At 39.3% G+C, this 15,072-nt stretch overlaps 2 protein-coding genes across 2 annotated transcripts; both read right to left on the bottom strand.

Annotated features, from left to right (window-relative positions):
• Positions 1–7,766, bottom strand: LOC137977605 (zinc finger protein OZF-like). Its single transcript, XM_068824885.1, has 7 exons — positions 5,676–7,766; positions 3,966–4,044; positions 3,382–3,428; positions 2,380–2,894; positions 1,877–1,939; positions 902–1,083; positions 1–331 (listed from the first exon to the last, which is right to left on the bottom strand). The coding sequence occupies exons 1-7, from the start codon at positions 5,717–5,719 to the stop codon at positions 17–19; spliced, it is 1,245 nt and encodes a 414-aa protein (XP_068680986.1). The 5' UTR covers positions 5,720–7,766; the 3' UTR covers positions 1–16.
• A 140-nt stretch (positions 7,767–7,906) lies between these two features.
• On the bottom strand, positions 7,907–11,984 carry LOC137977604 (tubulin alpha-1D chain-like). Its single transcript, XM_068824884.1, has 6 exons — positions 11,854–11,984; positions 11,467–11,689; positions 11,065–11,213; positions 9,471–9,863; positions 8,820–9,107; positions 7,907–8,296 (listed from the first exon to the last, which is right to left on the bottom strand). The coding sequence occupies exons 1-6, from the start codon at positions 11,854–11,856 to the stop codon at positions 7,991–7,993; spliced, it is 1,362 nt and encodes a 453-aa protein (XP_068680985.1). The 5' UTR covers positions 11,857–11,984; the 3' UTR covers positions 7,907–7,990.
• Positions 11,985–15,072: the final 3,088 nt, after the last annotated feature.

The following is a 15,072-nucleotide window of genomic DNA, read 5'->3' as shown; positions in this document are numbered from 1 at the left end:
ATGTGAAGTTAAGTACTCAGGATGCAAGTTTCCACTGGACAGGTGATTCTTCACCCTTTTGCTCAACAGCCAATGCTTTAACATCAACAATCTTATATTTCTCTTTATTCCAATGCTCTGATGCTTGAGTGTCAGTTGCTGTTACAGTAGCAGTTGTGTTTGGTCTCCGTTTTCGTCGTTCGTGCTCGGCTCTGCAGGGAAGATGCTTAGTGAGGCATATTCTTTGGTTGAACGTTTTACTGCAAGCATCACACTTGAATGGTTTGTCCACAGAGTGAATGTAGCTGTGTTCTTGCAAATGGTGCTTCCGTTTAAAAGCTTTACCGCAAATCTGCAAGAAACATATTCAAGTTATAGGCAATGTTATTTTACAGCTCAGTGAAATGACTCACACAAGCTGTGACCATGGATTACTTATGATCTGACACTTTTTTTCACACAAAATGCTAACTGGTCTGTATTTAAATTAATTAATTAAAGAACAAAAAAAATCTTACAATCCCAGATTTCCTGAGATCAACTATTACCCAACCACCTGCTTGTAGATGGCCAACTTGTGTTCTACCCACCAATAAAGATGTTTAACTTGGTACAAAGCATGCACAGTGTATAGCGAAATCTACGGTTACCAATAATATTATGTTACCAACGAGATATGTTACCCCTGTTAAATATACTCGTATTATTATTATTATTATTATTATTATTATTATTATTATTATTATTATCATTTTCATTGACATCGCTGTCGCATGGCATGGAGTCAGCTCCTTCACTCAAAGAATAATTTCACTGATATTCCACTACACAAGCATGCCATGGTCAATATTATTCTGACATTGACAAATAATGCAATGGATTTCCAGTGGAATCATACCACAGAGTTTTACTCTAATATGACCTGGCATAAGTAAGGTCTGTCACTTGACTCGGATCCAGTACTTTTGCTTGAAACTTGGTCAGATTTACATGGGTTGGAATTTTGTGCCGCATTTTGGGTATGCTGTCTTGTTACATGCTGTTTAAGGCCGCTATTTTTTCTGAACGAGGACTCGCACTGCAAACATTTGAAGGGCTTTTCATCTGAAATAGAAGCAAAGTGAAATGTAAGCAAACTATAGACCGAATGCATAAATGGCGGCCAAAAAAATATTCTTTTGTTTTGTGCTAATTAGACTCACTAGCCTCGCTCTCGAGCAACATTTCTTTTGTATTTTGTACATACAAACAAGGCTAGTGAGTCTAATTAGCACATAAACAAAAGAATATTTTTTTGGCTGCCATTTATGCATTCTGTCTATACCAAGATGTTTTTGAGCTGGCACTACAAATATGAAATTACCTCTTGCATGGTCAACTTTGATGAATATAGCGCAATGGAATGATGCATTTTGAATAACCAAATTGCAAATTTCAGATGCACTACTAAAGTATGGGTATAGATATAGGTATTAGTAGGCTCATCACGGGTCAATTTAGCAGCCTTGGGGACTGGATTGCTTGATGAAATTAAGCCTGAAAGCATTTATTGTTCATGGATCATCTTGAAGCTAAGTGCCAGATGTAATCTTGTGCAACTTGGAATTGATAATTTTTGATCAAGGAAACCAAAGATAACCCTCAAGTCCAGATGATATTGACTAAAATTCAGCCCACATATTAACAGAGAGGTGGGAAGCATGGTTAATGAGCACATAGCCAGCCTGAGTCCCATATTGTACTGAAAGGGTATTCCCAGATAGTCACCCAACCAGGTATTAAACTTCTCCAACAAGACTGGAACAGGTGCTTTTCTTTGGCAAAGCCATAAAATGGCAACAACATGACTTGTATATGAGTGAGAATACCATGATTTATAGACTGACACTTAACTTACCCGTAACTTTTTCCTCATTCTGTGAATTTTTAGTTTTTTCTGTCTTGACAGTTATTTTGTCATCTAAAAATAAATTTGGGCAAATAAGAATCGTGATAACAACAACAGATAATTAAAATAGAACATTGTCCATCCAACTCCAATTTAGTTACATATTAAAAACAAACAGTAATATATTATTTATTATCACATCATCAACCATTGTGAAGTTGTTAGTGAATCAATGTCGTAAATTAATTATAATTATAATAGGCCTCTCAGAAGTAATCTGAAATGTACTGAAAACGGAGCAGGCCTGCCCCTATACAGTGGTTCATTTTTTTTCTAGTTGTAAGGAGACATTTAAAATTAATTTAAATGGGCACGATCCTTCAGACAACAAAGCACCCCTGCCCCTGGTTCCCTTCAAAACAAACGACACAAAAAAAAAAAATGGTCCTGTACTTTGCAAAGTCAACGTAGGAAAATGGTATTCAGTAAAAGAAGTCAGACGCTTAACTTACCTAATCCATGAACAGCTTTCATATGATTTATTAGTTCGTCCTTCTCCACAAACATAACTGCACACAAATAACATCGCCGAAGACCCACTAAATTACCGACTTGGATCACCGGTGCCTTGTTGACATATTCTTCCACACTTTGAGCTTGCTTCTTTCTTTGCTTGCCTTTTGGAGTTACAGTCTTGGTGTTCTCATCTTGTGAAGATTTCCTGTTTGATGATGTAGGGATTTTCCCCCCACATACTTTTATTTGATCTGGATTGACCCAGTCTTGATCAATGTAACTTGCCTTTCTACACTTGAAACTTTTTATCCGTTCACTAATCCTTTCACGAGGCAGTTCTGATAAAATTTCAACAGTATGACCATTTTTCTTAACAGATTCAATCCCATCACATTTCATTTTTAAGTTGATGTTTTCTTCATCTGTCCGTTTATTTGCAGTAGTGTAGTGCACTCCCTTATAAGAACTATTTAAACTACTACATCCAGGATCAATGCCATCCTCATTTTTCCTGAAAGACAGCAAAAACAACAGGACCGGTCAAACTTTCAAGACTTCTTCGATGTTCTACCCTTTCTACAGCATGAGGCATGAACACCTCACACTGTATTCCTCTGCCCCATCGCTGCAATCCACCACAGAGGATATTATATTATCAATATGTTACAACTCATGACAAAATAGGAAGGACGTGGCCAGTAATTGTGTTGAATAAAGACAAAAATGAGCTTGCTTTACGATTAATGTGGTGCAATGTGAACAATAATAATAATTAGTCACCGTATAGCTGTACTTATTGTGCATGGCAAATCTGGCATTATCAGGATAAAACTGTTCTCTAATTAAATTACCCTTAAAAACATTCAAAAGAACAACAAGTGCATGAAGCAACGCAGTTTAAATACAACTGATATGGACACACAAATGGTTCTGAGAGAACTGAAGTTCTAGTAATTCCCAACACAAACTTATTACTTATGAGTGACACAATTTCTCACCTCTTGGTTCCAGGTACTATTTGAAAATTTGTCAATTCTTTATCACCCTAAAAAAAGATACAAAATTTAGCCAACTGAATGTTAGAATGCTCACCAAAAACAAGTTAGATACACTGTGACTACAAAGGGAGTTCAGAGCAATAATTGAAAGGCTGCACAAACAATCATAAAATTATAATACGAATTATACAATACATGCTTAATTGACCGCTCCCCATCGGCACTTTTCAGGGCCAATGAAACACAACGAAACGACGGAACAGAATAACAACGATTAAGAATCCCAACTGGCCGGAGGCAAACCAGTTGGCTATTTACAAGTGCAGCTGTGAAGTTGAACCAGGGACTACCAGGAACAAATTCAACAAGTGGTCAGAGTGAGTCTTGATCTTGGATCTCCGGATTTCAAGGCAAGCGCCCTAACCACTGAGCCACACTGCCTCCTAAATCATAAACACCTTCTACTTTTATACTATGGTGTTTTTGGCAAATCATTGCCAACTTTTGAAGTTAAATATGATGCAGCGACAAAGCAATCCAACATTAAATTTTGCCTGCATAATCACTTTGACTTAGTTACTCACAGTCACTGCTTCAAGGTTTTCCAGATAATTAATATCACAGTGTTCAGAAAGCTTCTGGATGATATTCTGGAGCTTAATCCTGAAAATTGACAAATGAATAGAAAATGTCTGACTGGGCTTTCATTGGGTCTAAAATAAATGAAAACTTGTTAAGGATGTCATAGGTTTGAATCCTGCTGAAGACCCTGATGTCTTGGTTCTCCTTTTTACCTCTTGCCAAGCAACTAGCTCAATGTTCAGTGTCAATTAATTTTGCTCAAATTGGCCTTAATTTAGGCAAACAACTGGCTGTTTAACCAAAGAACATTCGCACAATTAACCCATTGACTCCTGAACTGCTCCCCCCCCCCACTGACGAGTAAAATTGTCTGACGCTAGACAGAGAAAACCTATTAGGTCTCAATCCCAGGGGTCAATGGGTTACGGTTTTCACTTGTTTTGTTGGCTTCTAGGAAGTAATCAACAGAAATCCAGAAGCAAAACAAAATGGACATAAATGATTTATTTCTCAAAAAAGAAAAAAACAAGTAAAAAAACATGCCCTTTTATCACTAGATTAGAAGCCAAGAAAACAAATTCAATAAAAAGCACGCAAGCTCACTAAAAATTAAAAATATCATTTCATATACAATCTGGGCTCAATATACTAAAACATTTAATTGGAACCAAAGCATTTTGTTTCTCATCATGGTAAATACTAAAAGATTTTGCAACATCTTATCTTCGAGACATGATATTTTTTAAGCATTAAGATCATAGAAGGAGGGATATTAAAAAGAAATATATAAATATTTGCAAATGGCAGGTCGTCCCCTGTCTTACGTATTCATAGGCCACATTTATAATTTTATTATCTTCATCCTAAGCTTGCATTATGAATCCTTTGGATCCATTCAGTTCAGGAATTAAATTATTTGTTGGTGCAGGACTACCTACAGTTAACATTATTAACCTATTCACACCTGAATTGAGGATGAAAGCATCTGGTATAAGACAGAGCAAAAGAGGACCTAGATGTTGTTTAATAATATATTTAACTCTAGTCTTATTAGTTAAGTCATAAATTTCTGAGAGCCTACAGAAGACGAGCCCAAATTCGATGCTTGAGCTTCAATTTTGAGGGAAAAAGACACCCATTAAAATCACACGGACCAACATCTGATTTGACTAAACCCACTCTCTTCTAAATCCATACATGATCATTGTACTTGTAATTCAACCTTAAAAATAAAAATAAATTCCGAATAGCAATATTATTTTTGTCTACATGTTTTTGGAGTTAAATTTCTAGATCACTGAGTATATCCGTTAGTTTACAAATTACCTCGCTTGGTCAAGAAACACACGTGTGGTCCTTATCAGTAAGAAAAAATTCGAAGTAAACATATGCACCCAGCCCCCGTCTCAACCTACGACTCCACCCCCGAAAAAAAAAACACACAAAACCTTGTGATATAAACAGCTTTGAATGAGTCCAGTGTGTGATTGAGCCTACCACAAGAAATCGCTACATTCAGCTCACTTTTACAGGCAAGATGGCAATCTATTCTGGAGTACAAGACACGGATGAAATGAGAAGTTTACGAAAACTGCGACGACGTGGTTCCAATCCAACCCACTGATATTTTAACCATCTTTTCGCATCTTGCTTCACCAAGCGCAAATAAAACGAATTCGATTCCTGTACTTTAATTACCGACATAAGCTTACCCTCGATGATCAACTGAGTTTCGAGAAATATCTTCCATTACCATTGGAAACGAACAATTCTAGAGCCCAGAAAAAAAACAGATCTTTGGTGGGAAGAAGAACGCGTTTGCTTATCAGATTACGATCCCAGAGTTCGTATCGAGCAGTTTTTGGCTCAACTTTTACAGAACGCCGAACACCAAACGCTCAACGTTACAAAATCGGTATTTGCTGGTAATAACTGTACATATACGCTGCATTAAGTAAAAGCTAACCATACTAGAAAGCGGCGCTAAGACCTAATAAATGTAGAAATGGCGATAGTCTAATTGGCGCGTGTCGGGGGTAAATTGTCGCGTGTCGCGGGGCCGGTATAAGTTGTCCTGAAGATTTTGGAAAGCCAAAATCCTGAATTCAGAAATACAGAATAGAAAAAGTATCCTAAACATCCATTACAGCTAACCTTAGGCGTAATTAGGCCTAAACAAAAGTTTTTACGTCTAAGGTTAGCTTTTATGAATATAAGTACGTACCCGCTACAATTTTCCCACGACACGCGCCAATTAGACTCGCAGAATCGAAATGTACTACCAAACTTGAAAGCTATTAACCATTCGGCGTTAGGCAAGGGTATTTTGCAAAACGCCGAATGGTTTGCTTTTAATTATGCTGGTGAATGTCTTAAGTAATTAGCAGAATTAGTTCTTGGCGCCGATTTCTAACATGGTTAGCTCTTAGTTAATGTTGTGTATACGTATAGTTATTACCGTCAAATACCGATTTTAAACGTTCGGAGTTCGACGTTCAGCAAAATTCCGTGCCGTTCCAGCCAACTTCAGTAGCCCATGCCCTGTACTATTTAGCAACTTCTTTTCCCTCGTACGATCCTTGATATGAATCAGATACACCATACTAAGATGTTGTCTAGTTGAATATTTGTGTATACTATAAAGATAATACTGATATACGTATAAACAGTCATCATATACTGACAGACCTGCCAACTCTCACGGTTTTTTGTCATTTCTCACGGTCTCACGACAAGGCTCCTCAGTCTCACGGGTTTTGGGAAAGATCATTCTGAAATGATTTAAGTTGTTGAATCAGAATAAAAATGGGAAATTAACGAGGAATGCTTGTGCCATAAATTGAAATTATTAGAATCATCAAAGAAAGCTGCATCTTCTTACAACAGGGAACACAAATAAAACATTTAAATAAACTGTTAATGATTTACCTCGATGGAAAAGGGGTTTGTTTAATCTTGATCGGGAAAAAAATAGAATCTCCAGATTTTTTTTCATGGGTCTCCAGATTTTCGTTTATCAGGGGTTTGCAGGTCTGTATACATGTATGTAACATAAATTATATAGTTTTGTTTGAAAATGGTGTAAATATGTGAAATAAAAAAAAAATGAATCAGATACATTATACACTTTCCTGACAAGGCAACGAGGGAGAGACAAACTGGGTCCTACATACGCACGTACATATTTAACTGATAATCCTAGCAGTCGGAAGACTGTACAGGTTCACTTTTGTTAAAACGGGGGCAGCAGTGACTCCCTCTAAGGGGTGACAAAGAGACCCTACGCACCCAAAGTCGCAGGTGTGACACGCATTACCGTTAATCGAGATGGCGTGAAAAGATCACGTGATTTCATGTGCCATGTGGAGGGTGGATAGGATGAGCTGAAACTCATACCGCTTCTCATCGCCGACACAGCATCAAGATTCGATCTGTTGGATGTTTAGGCAGCAATGACGGATAGTGTAACGTCGGAGAGAGCATCTTTGAACAAAAAGGTCCAATAAAAGGAAGAATAATTGCTGTGCTCGCACACTGCGCACGTTGATACACCAGCTGCGATCATGATGTTGGGAAACAGTTGCCATTTAGACCAACCATTTATGTTTGTCTTTCTCTGTGATTGATAAACCTTATGTGGCCGATTCGAAAGTTCTGTACCATTTGTCACTGTCAAAAATTTAAAATGATCATTTAAGTCATGTTTAATTTCCCACATAAAATGACCTAGGACTCTTTCTTTATGCTTATTGCCGTTAATTCCTGTGGAGAAAATTCCAGGGTAGGCTGTTATCATAGGAGTAGATAATAAACGGAGGAAAGGCATGCGCCCTTGAAAAATGTGGCCAGTCAGACTAAATTATTCTTCTCGGTCTACCTTTATAATAGTATTTAGATTCACCAAAAAGTCTGTTAAGTTTCAATAAACACATAATGCGTGCTGTGGTTGAGAACATTCATTTTTACTTTCGTTGAAATTGTGTAAGACAAAGAATCATCTTCACTAAGTTTATTGTCTGCTTGATGCCTAATATTCATCTCCTCCATCATCTTCCTCTTCTCCTGCTTCCTGTGAATCCACACCAACTTCTTCATAATCTTTCTCAAGCGCAGCCAAATCTTCACGCGCCTCAGAGAATTCTCCTTCTTCCATACCCTCGCCCACGTACCAATGAACAAAAGCGCGCTTGGCGTACATCAGATCAAACTTGTGATCCAGACGGGCCCATGCTTCCGCGATTGCTGTGGTGTTGCTCAACATACAGACAGCACGCTGAACTTTGGCCAGGTCACCTCCAGGGACAACCGTCGGGGGCTGATAATTAATACCAACCTGAAAAAGCATACACAAGTTTTTGTTTAGGTAAATTTATGAAAAGAATTCTACAGTGTTACACCAGCTTCAAATTCTCAAGAAACTGGGGAGCTGTGGCGAGAGCAAGGAGGAGGGGTTCAGTTCCATAGTTCTCTTGGACATGATCGATCCGATATTATATTTTTCTTCTGGTACTCCGATTTTCCCGTATCCTAGAAACCCACCCTTCCATTTTCTTGAAGTTGATAACCTTTGATTGGCAGCGTTCTAAATCAGTGTTCTTGTGGTAATTTCCTTTATGCCAGAAGTGTCTCTCTCATTTTGCCTTGACCAATCAGTTTACTCTATTATATAAATTTTGAATACGGGTACTTAATGCAAAATCATGGATCTTACAAGGGACGGAAGACTGCCACGTTTTTATAAGTGGAAAGTCTAGCATAAGCCGTCCTAAATATAGACAGCACCGAAAGCTTATGGTACGCATTCTATCGCAGATCGAGACTTCTGGTTATGGGCTATTATCAGTACTTTTTCTGACCTTGAATCCAGTCGGGCACCAGTCAACAAACTGAATGGTTCTCTTGGTCTTGATTGTTGCTATGGCTGCGTTCACGTCCTTCGGTACCACGTCACCTCGGAACAGCAGACAGCAAGCCATGTATTTGCCATGACGTGGATCGCATTTCACCATCTGATTGGCTGGCTCAAAACACATGTTTGTGATTTCAGCAACAGTCAGCTGCTCGTGATAGGCTTTCTCAGCGGAGATCACGGGCGCATAAGTGGCCAGTGGAAAGTGAATACGCGGGTATGGTACCAAGTTGGTCTGTTGGAAAATGTGATCACATGACATTATTAGAAGCTTGGTTCCAGTAGAATGTCTCTACTTGTCGCGTTTCTAAATTCATTATCATGCGTTAAGTCTTCTTGTTTTATTTTTTACTTAACCAGCGCGACAGACGCTAAATTCATCCGCAAGGAAACTCGTCCCTCCATCCTTCGACGAAAGGGAGGGACATACGACCAAGTCGCACTCACATTATATATAAACCCTAACCCGCATGTTCACTCTTTCTTTTTTTTCCCTTCCTGTGACTGCTTTCTATGCGAAGAGCTACGGGTCTTTTTTGATCCATCTAAAAAAACCTTTCGCGTTTTTAGAGCTATACATACGATTCTGCTTACAAACCTGAAACTCAGTTAAATCCACATTGAGGGCGCCGTCAAAGCGGAGAGAAGCGGTGATGGATGACACAATCTGTCCAATCAGACGGTTCAGATTGGTGTACGTTGGCCTTTCAATATCCAAGTTACGACGACAGATGTCATAGATGGCTTCATTGTCCACCATAAAAGCGCAGTCAGAGTGTTCCAGAGTGGTGTGGGTCGTCAGAATGGAGTTGTAAGGCTCAACTACCGCTGTTGACACTTGTGGTGCGGGATAAATGGAAAATTCTAACTTAGATTTCTTGCCATAGTCTACAGACAGTCTCTCCATAAGAAGGGATGTGAAACCAGAGCCAGTACCTCCCCCAAAGGAATGGAAGATGAGGAAACCTTGCAAGCCTGTACATTGGTCAGCCTGTGTATGAGAATTTCAATTAAAGTAAGAGGCGTATCACAGTCGCTTATTTAGAGAAGAGACTTCAGATCATTTATTTGATGTAAGTTTTGATCCACAAAGTACCCCGACATCTGTAATTTAAAAGGAATAAATTTCATATCACGAGTTGCCAAAACAATCAAATAGCCAGACATATTGAAGGGAACGGTGGGGGGGTGGGGGGGGGGGGGGGAATGACCAAAGTTCCTTACCATTTCTCCATTTTAAAACGTTGCTCTTGACCGAGCAATGGTTCTGATTTGTAATTTAAAAGGCCTTCAAAGGAGACTATACTCGACTTCAAGTCGTTGGCTTCGTCTTGAACTTAAGGACGTTCGCGCCCAAAACGTTCCCACGTACAGATTTTTTTTAAACTTGCCACGCAGAAAGGTAATGATCTACTTTTGCCAAAAAGGCAAAAAAACATTGGGGGTCACCGTGCTCGTTTTCGAGATCATGAGGTGCATTTTTAGAAGATTGCGTTACTTTAAGACGATCTTACCTTACAACTGTCAGCAATAAAAAAGCTACATGAGTGAAATTTAGATCAGGTGAACGTACTCGGTTCAACATAACTAATATGACTAAATTAACCTTTGCAGCTGATGTCTTTTTCTGAAGTGAAATAGACCTTGAAAAACGATACATGTTATTAATGTCTAAGAAAGAAAACTTCGGTCGCACAAAGGCATAAAAGGCCAAATATTTGTAACTTCTCACGTACAGATTTTTTTTGTTTTTTGTTAAAATGGACAAAATCAAGAAAGGAAGTGATCTACGGAAAGAAAAATGGGGGTCACCGAGCATTCAAGAGAGTAAAATCGCTGCGAAGTTCTCAAAGCGATTGTCTATTCGCACTGTCACGCCATTGCGTGACATTTCCGAGAAGACCTGGGTCCACAGCTATCCTATGATGCCACATACTTTCATGTTCCATTCTTGTGGAAAATGTTTGCGCCTTTAGCATCGTGTTTACTTGCGTGGTCTACGATGCATGACGTGTGCGTGACATGTGCAAAAAGATGCGCAGCAGCAATGGGCGCGAACGTCCTTAATGCAATGGAGCCTTCGAAGCCGGCTCGCCTTAGACTCGGCATCGCGTCGGAAAACGACTTTTTAAAATCCTGACGTTTCCAAGTTTCGACACTTTACATGCCATGAACTAAAGTATTTCACTTACGAGCTTCCTTAGCTTGTCGAGGACTAGATCAATCATTTCCTTTCCAACCGTGTAATGCCCGCGAGCGTAGTTGTTAGCGGCATCTTCTTTGCCGGTTATCAGTTGCTCCGGATGGAAGAGTTGTCTGTAGGTGCCAGTGCGGACTTCGTCTGTAAAATGGAATTTAAAAAAACATTTGGTAGTGGAAATTTCTATACTTTTTACACGATCAAAAACAGTGTTCTTCAGATGAAAAGTGGAGATTAATTTACGGCATGTCATATGTCTTTCGCAGCAAATGTGCCGGATACATGACCTGATCTATTATTTATGGCTTTCGGGAATAATGTCGGGAAACGCCAAGCAAAAATGCATATTTTACTTGGTTTTATTGCGAAAGAAAGTGCTTATTTATATTTTTACCTACAACAGTTGGCTCCAAATCCACAAACACTGCTCGAGGAACGTGTTTCCCTGCCCCGGTTTCGCTGAAAAAGGTATTAAAGGAATCATCTCCACCGCCGATTGTCTTGTCGCTCGGCATCTGACCATCAGGTTGAATTCCATGTTCCAAGCAATACAACTCCCAACAAGCATTTCCAATCTGAACACCAGCTTGACCAACGTGGACAGAGATGCATTCACGCTTCACAACAGAATTTTCAAAGAACGATTATTTAAAGAGCAAATGCGGCCTATGTTAAATCACAGAAAAAAATGAACCTGTTTGCAAGCAAAAAAACGATGAAAGATCAAACAAATTTTAAGACATCAAACAAAATAATGATAGTAACGCAAAAATGAAAATACCATTATGAGGTTTTTTTAAGTTCCCAAGTTGTTTCGACAGAAAGCGGATTAAGGAAGAATAAGAGGAGTATCCTTGCTTCAAATAGCAGTGACGGCCTTCGAAGTAGGGTGTGAAATGAATATGATTTGTGAAACTCGATTATTATGTTTTTAAATGCCGCAGGTGTTCTGATCGCGTTAAATTTGCATAATATTGAAAAGATTAAAGACATAATCAACTTGAGATTCATGTATTGGCTTGAGGAGGGTTATCTCATTGGCTTAGAGTAAAGCTTTTTGATTAAAATGCATTCGTTTGGTGTCCTTTAAATTAAAGTTTCACTTAGTTTTCCTTTCGTTTCATAACAGCAACCATTTGGAGCAGAACCCAATGTTGTGGGTATTAAATTGCATCACATATTCCATCCCCTGCTAAGAAAGCCGAAATGTCTACGTTCTTTTGTAGTACTTTCGCGTGATAGGTTTTGTTCGCGAACACAAGCAGAAAACGTAACGTGAAAAAGACGGTAAAACTCTACAAGAAATAAACAGATGCAAAGGTTTCTTTATAATGATTTCTAAGGCGTGTCGGATTCTCAGCTAAACATTTTAGCATCAATTTGAATTTATATATCAACCACCCAAGTGCATTTGCTATCAAATTTTTTTCCTTACTTAAAATGAATGCCTCCATGTAGTTTGAAGAAACGGATTACCATTTTAGTTGAAGGCCGGATTATAAGACAGCTATATCGGTTACGAGAAAACGAAAAGGTAGATGATCGGCACACGATTTCTAGCTGTGAAACCATGGGAAAGGAAATCGCAGACCATTTCTATGCATATTACTACAGATTTTTTTTTGTCTTTGGCTAATCAAAGGCACAATAGTAGTTGAGTTTAGAAGCCACCAACTTGACCTCTTTTTGATCAAAAGATGATCGTTATTATTAACTTAAGTTATTCCTTGGCCTGAAATCATATCCTTCAACCCGAAATTTCATCTCACACCCTCCCTAAAGAAAAGAACGCCTGATCGCAGGTTAGTTATTTCTCAGCTAGCAAGCCGGAAACAGCTGCCTCGTCACCGTGGCAATTATCTTAACGTACCGAAGCAGGAGTTGCTTTTAATACGGTATGGCAACAAGAACGCACGGCAAAGATACACCTAGACTTGCGCACAAGTTGACTCAGTGTTGCCAAGGGGATACTGATCGCCAATTATTTGAGAAGTCTAACATACACCGTAAAATATGACGGAGAGAATCACTAAGTGTATTTGAGGCAGGGAGAAAAATGTCGGACCCCAGACCACATGCTACAGACCTTTCTGCACGCCCCACCCTAATTTCTCGTTGAAAGCCATATATATTTTACAAAGAGGCGTTTTGCTTTAAATATGGTACTTTCAGATGCGATTTTTTAAAAAAATACATGCCTGCGCAACATAATAACTACAGGAATTGCGCGCATCCCAAACGAAATGCGCAAAACACAAGATAAAAAAACAACAACAAAGATAAAACAGGGAATCATTAGCGGTACCTCTGGACGTCTTGCCAGAGCGTTGTACCATGATGATGTGATTTCGACTCGCAGATCGCTCATACTCGCTACACTTTCAGATATTTGTCCCCGACAGGCAGTGAGGGAGATAAAGTAGGTCCCTAGATCATATGTGACAGATCTCTTTCATCCGGCGTAAGCGCAGTTCCTTCGTGAGCGAGTGCCATCGGACTGCCCTCGATACCTCAAGGCATGCGTCATCCATGAGCTAAAAGGAGAACTCATACAAACATTCATTGAATAGAACTTTGCAACAGAAAAAAGATTAAAAACTATAAAGAAAATACCTTAAATCACTACATGATAATTAAGTACTAACATTAAAATGGATCTTAACGTGATAAATTACCAAGAAAGCATAATGCAAAGTGTGATAAATTTACGTCATGAAACCTTTTAAGTGTGTTTATAACTATTTCGAAATCTGTCAGAGATTTGACAAGTCTCTTTATACAAGATGTAAATCCTTATGCTTCTGTCTGAATACAGGTCTCCAGTAGGAAGTGACTGACATTTTGAGTTTTGAATACGTTAAGCGGTCCATCGACATGAGCGACCTTCAGATTTGAGTATGAGGACCACTACGAGTACGAGGTCACAGTTCTGAGCACGCACACTTTGAAAAGTCTTGTTCTTTCAACGTACTGCGCGTGCCCGATACAGAAAACTCGTACTCCTAATGCACTTATCAATTGAAATCCCGACTCTCTTTCCTCCTCCCGCCCTCCCCCTCTACGGCCTGCCACGCAGGCTATCGGAGCCAGTTTCCTCACGGGTAATTTTTTCATATGATCACTGGTATTTTGATGGATTGCACGGCCGTGCTCTGTAGTTTTATAGTTCCGATATCTGGCTTTGAAAGGTAAGTTTCCTCATTTAGAATTATCCTTGGGATTTTGCCTTGAGGTTCCGTGGTTTGTTGACTGGAAAATGTTATTGTTATTCAAAACTTCTCACACAATGCAGATACACGCTCCTCTACTGAAGGTCTACTGTGTCACGGCTATCTAGTTCATTTTGTTAATATTGCCAATTACGCGGTCCCTGTCAATAAAGTCAGTCAGGGAATAACAAAGGTCTCCCCTCCTGGGTGGGGGTTTTAATAGTCAATATGCCCCAGTAGGGTGGGGGTTTGTTAAGATTTGTAATGATGTCAAGTAAAAGTCAAATCCCCACCTTGGCCTGGGGTGGGGGTTCCCTCCTCCCTACACTCCCGCGCTCCTTTTGACCCTTTCTCTCCCCTTCTACGGCCTGCCACGCAGGTTACGGCATCGATAAATATGCAAAGCAAATCCTGAGAAATCTCCCACCCCCACGGGCGAACCATGCCTTCAAATACCATAAAAATCCCCCATATATAATTGATAAGTGCATAATCTGAAGGTCGCCTTTGCTGGTGTCATTGTTTGCATTTTGTCTCATTAACATACGAGTTTGCGGATAGAAGGCATCATGTACACCTCTCAAGTCTCACGGTTTTTAGGGCAATCTCACGGTCTCACGATAAGGCACAAAATCTCAAGGTAAAGAGATTCACTTCTTCCTTGTAAAATTGATTTTCTGGCGCCAATTCTGTAGGGATCTACGGTTCTAAGGCGTATTTGTCAAATTTATTTGTCATATCATATTGGATCGACTTGTTGACAAGACACGGACCTCACATCCATATTTAGA

This window comes from Montipora foliosa, chromosome 11 (assembly GCF_036669935.1).
Source record: "Montipora foliosa isolate CH-2021 chromosome 11, ASM3666993v2, whole genome shotgun sequence".
NCBI classification, from domain to species: domain Eukaryota; kingdom Metazoa; phylum Cnidaria; class Anthozoa; order Scleractinia; family Acroporidae; genus Montipora; species Montipora foliosa.
Note: the sequence above shows the minus strand (reverse complement) of the source record. Positions and strands in the feature narration are given on the sequence as shown.

Bases quoted from the DNA above. Each gene is read 5' to 3' on its own strand.
- LOC137977604 (XM_068824884.1), bottom strand. The intron at 9,864-11,064 runs GTAAGTGAAATA...TCTCATACACAG, and splicing joins TCGACAAGCTAAGGAAGCTC to GCTGACCAATGTACAGGCTT. The intron at 8,297-8,819 runs GTCAGAAAAAGT...ATGCTTTTTCAG, and splicing joins GGTGCCCGACTGGATTCAAG to GTTGGTATTAATTATCAGCC.
- LOC137977605 (XM_068824885.1), bottom strand. From the start codon at position 5,719: ATGGTAATGGAAGATATTTCTCGAAACTCAGTTGATCATCGAGG. The intron at 4,045-5,675 runs GTAAGCTTATGT...GTCAATTTTCAG, and splicing joins AACTCAGTTGATCATCGAGG to GATTAAGCTCCAGAATATCA. The intron at 1,084-1,876 runs GTAAGTTAAGTG...CTTCTATTTCAG, and splicing joins GAATGAGGAAAAAGTTACGG to ATGAAAAGCCCTTCAAATGT.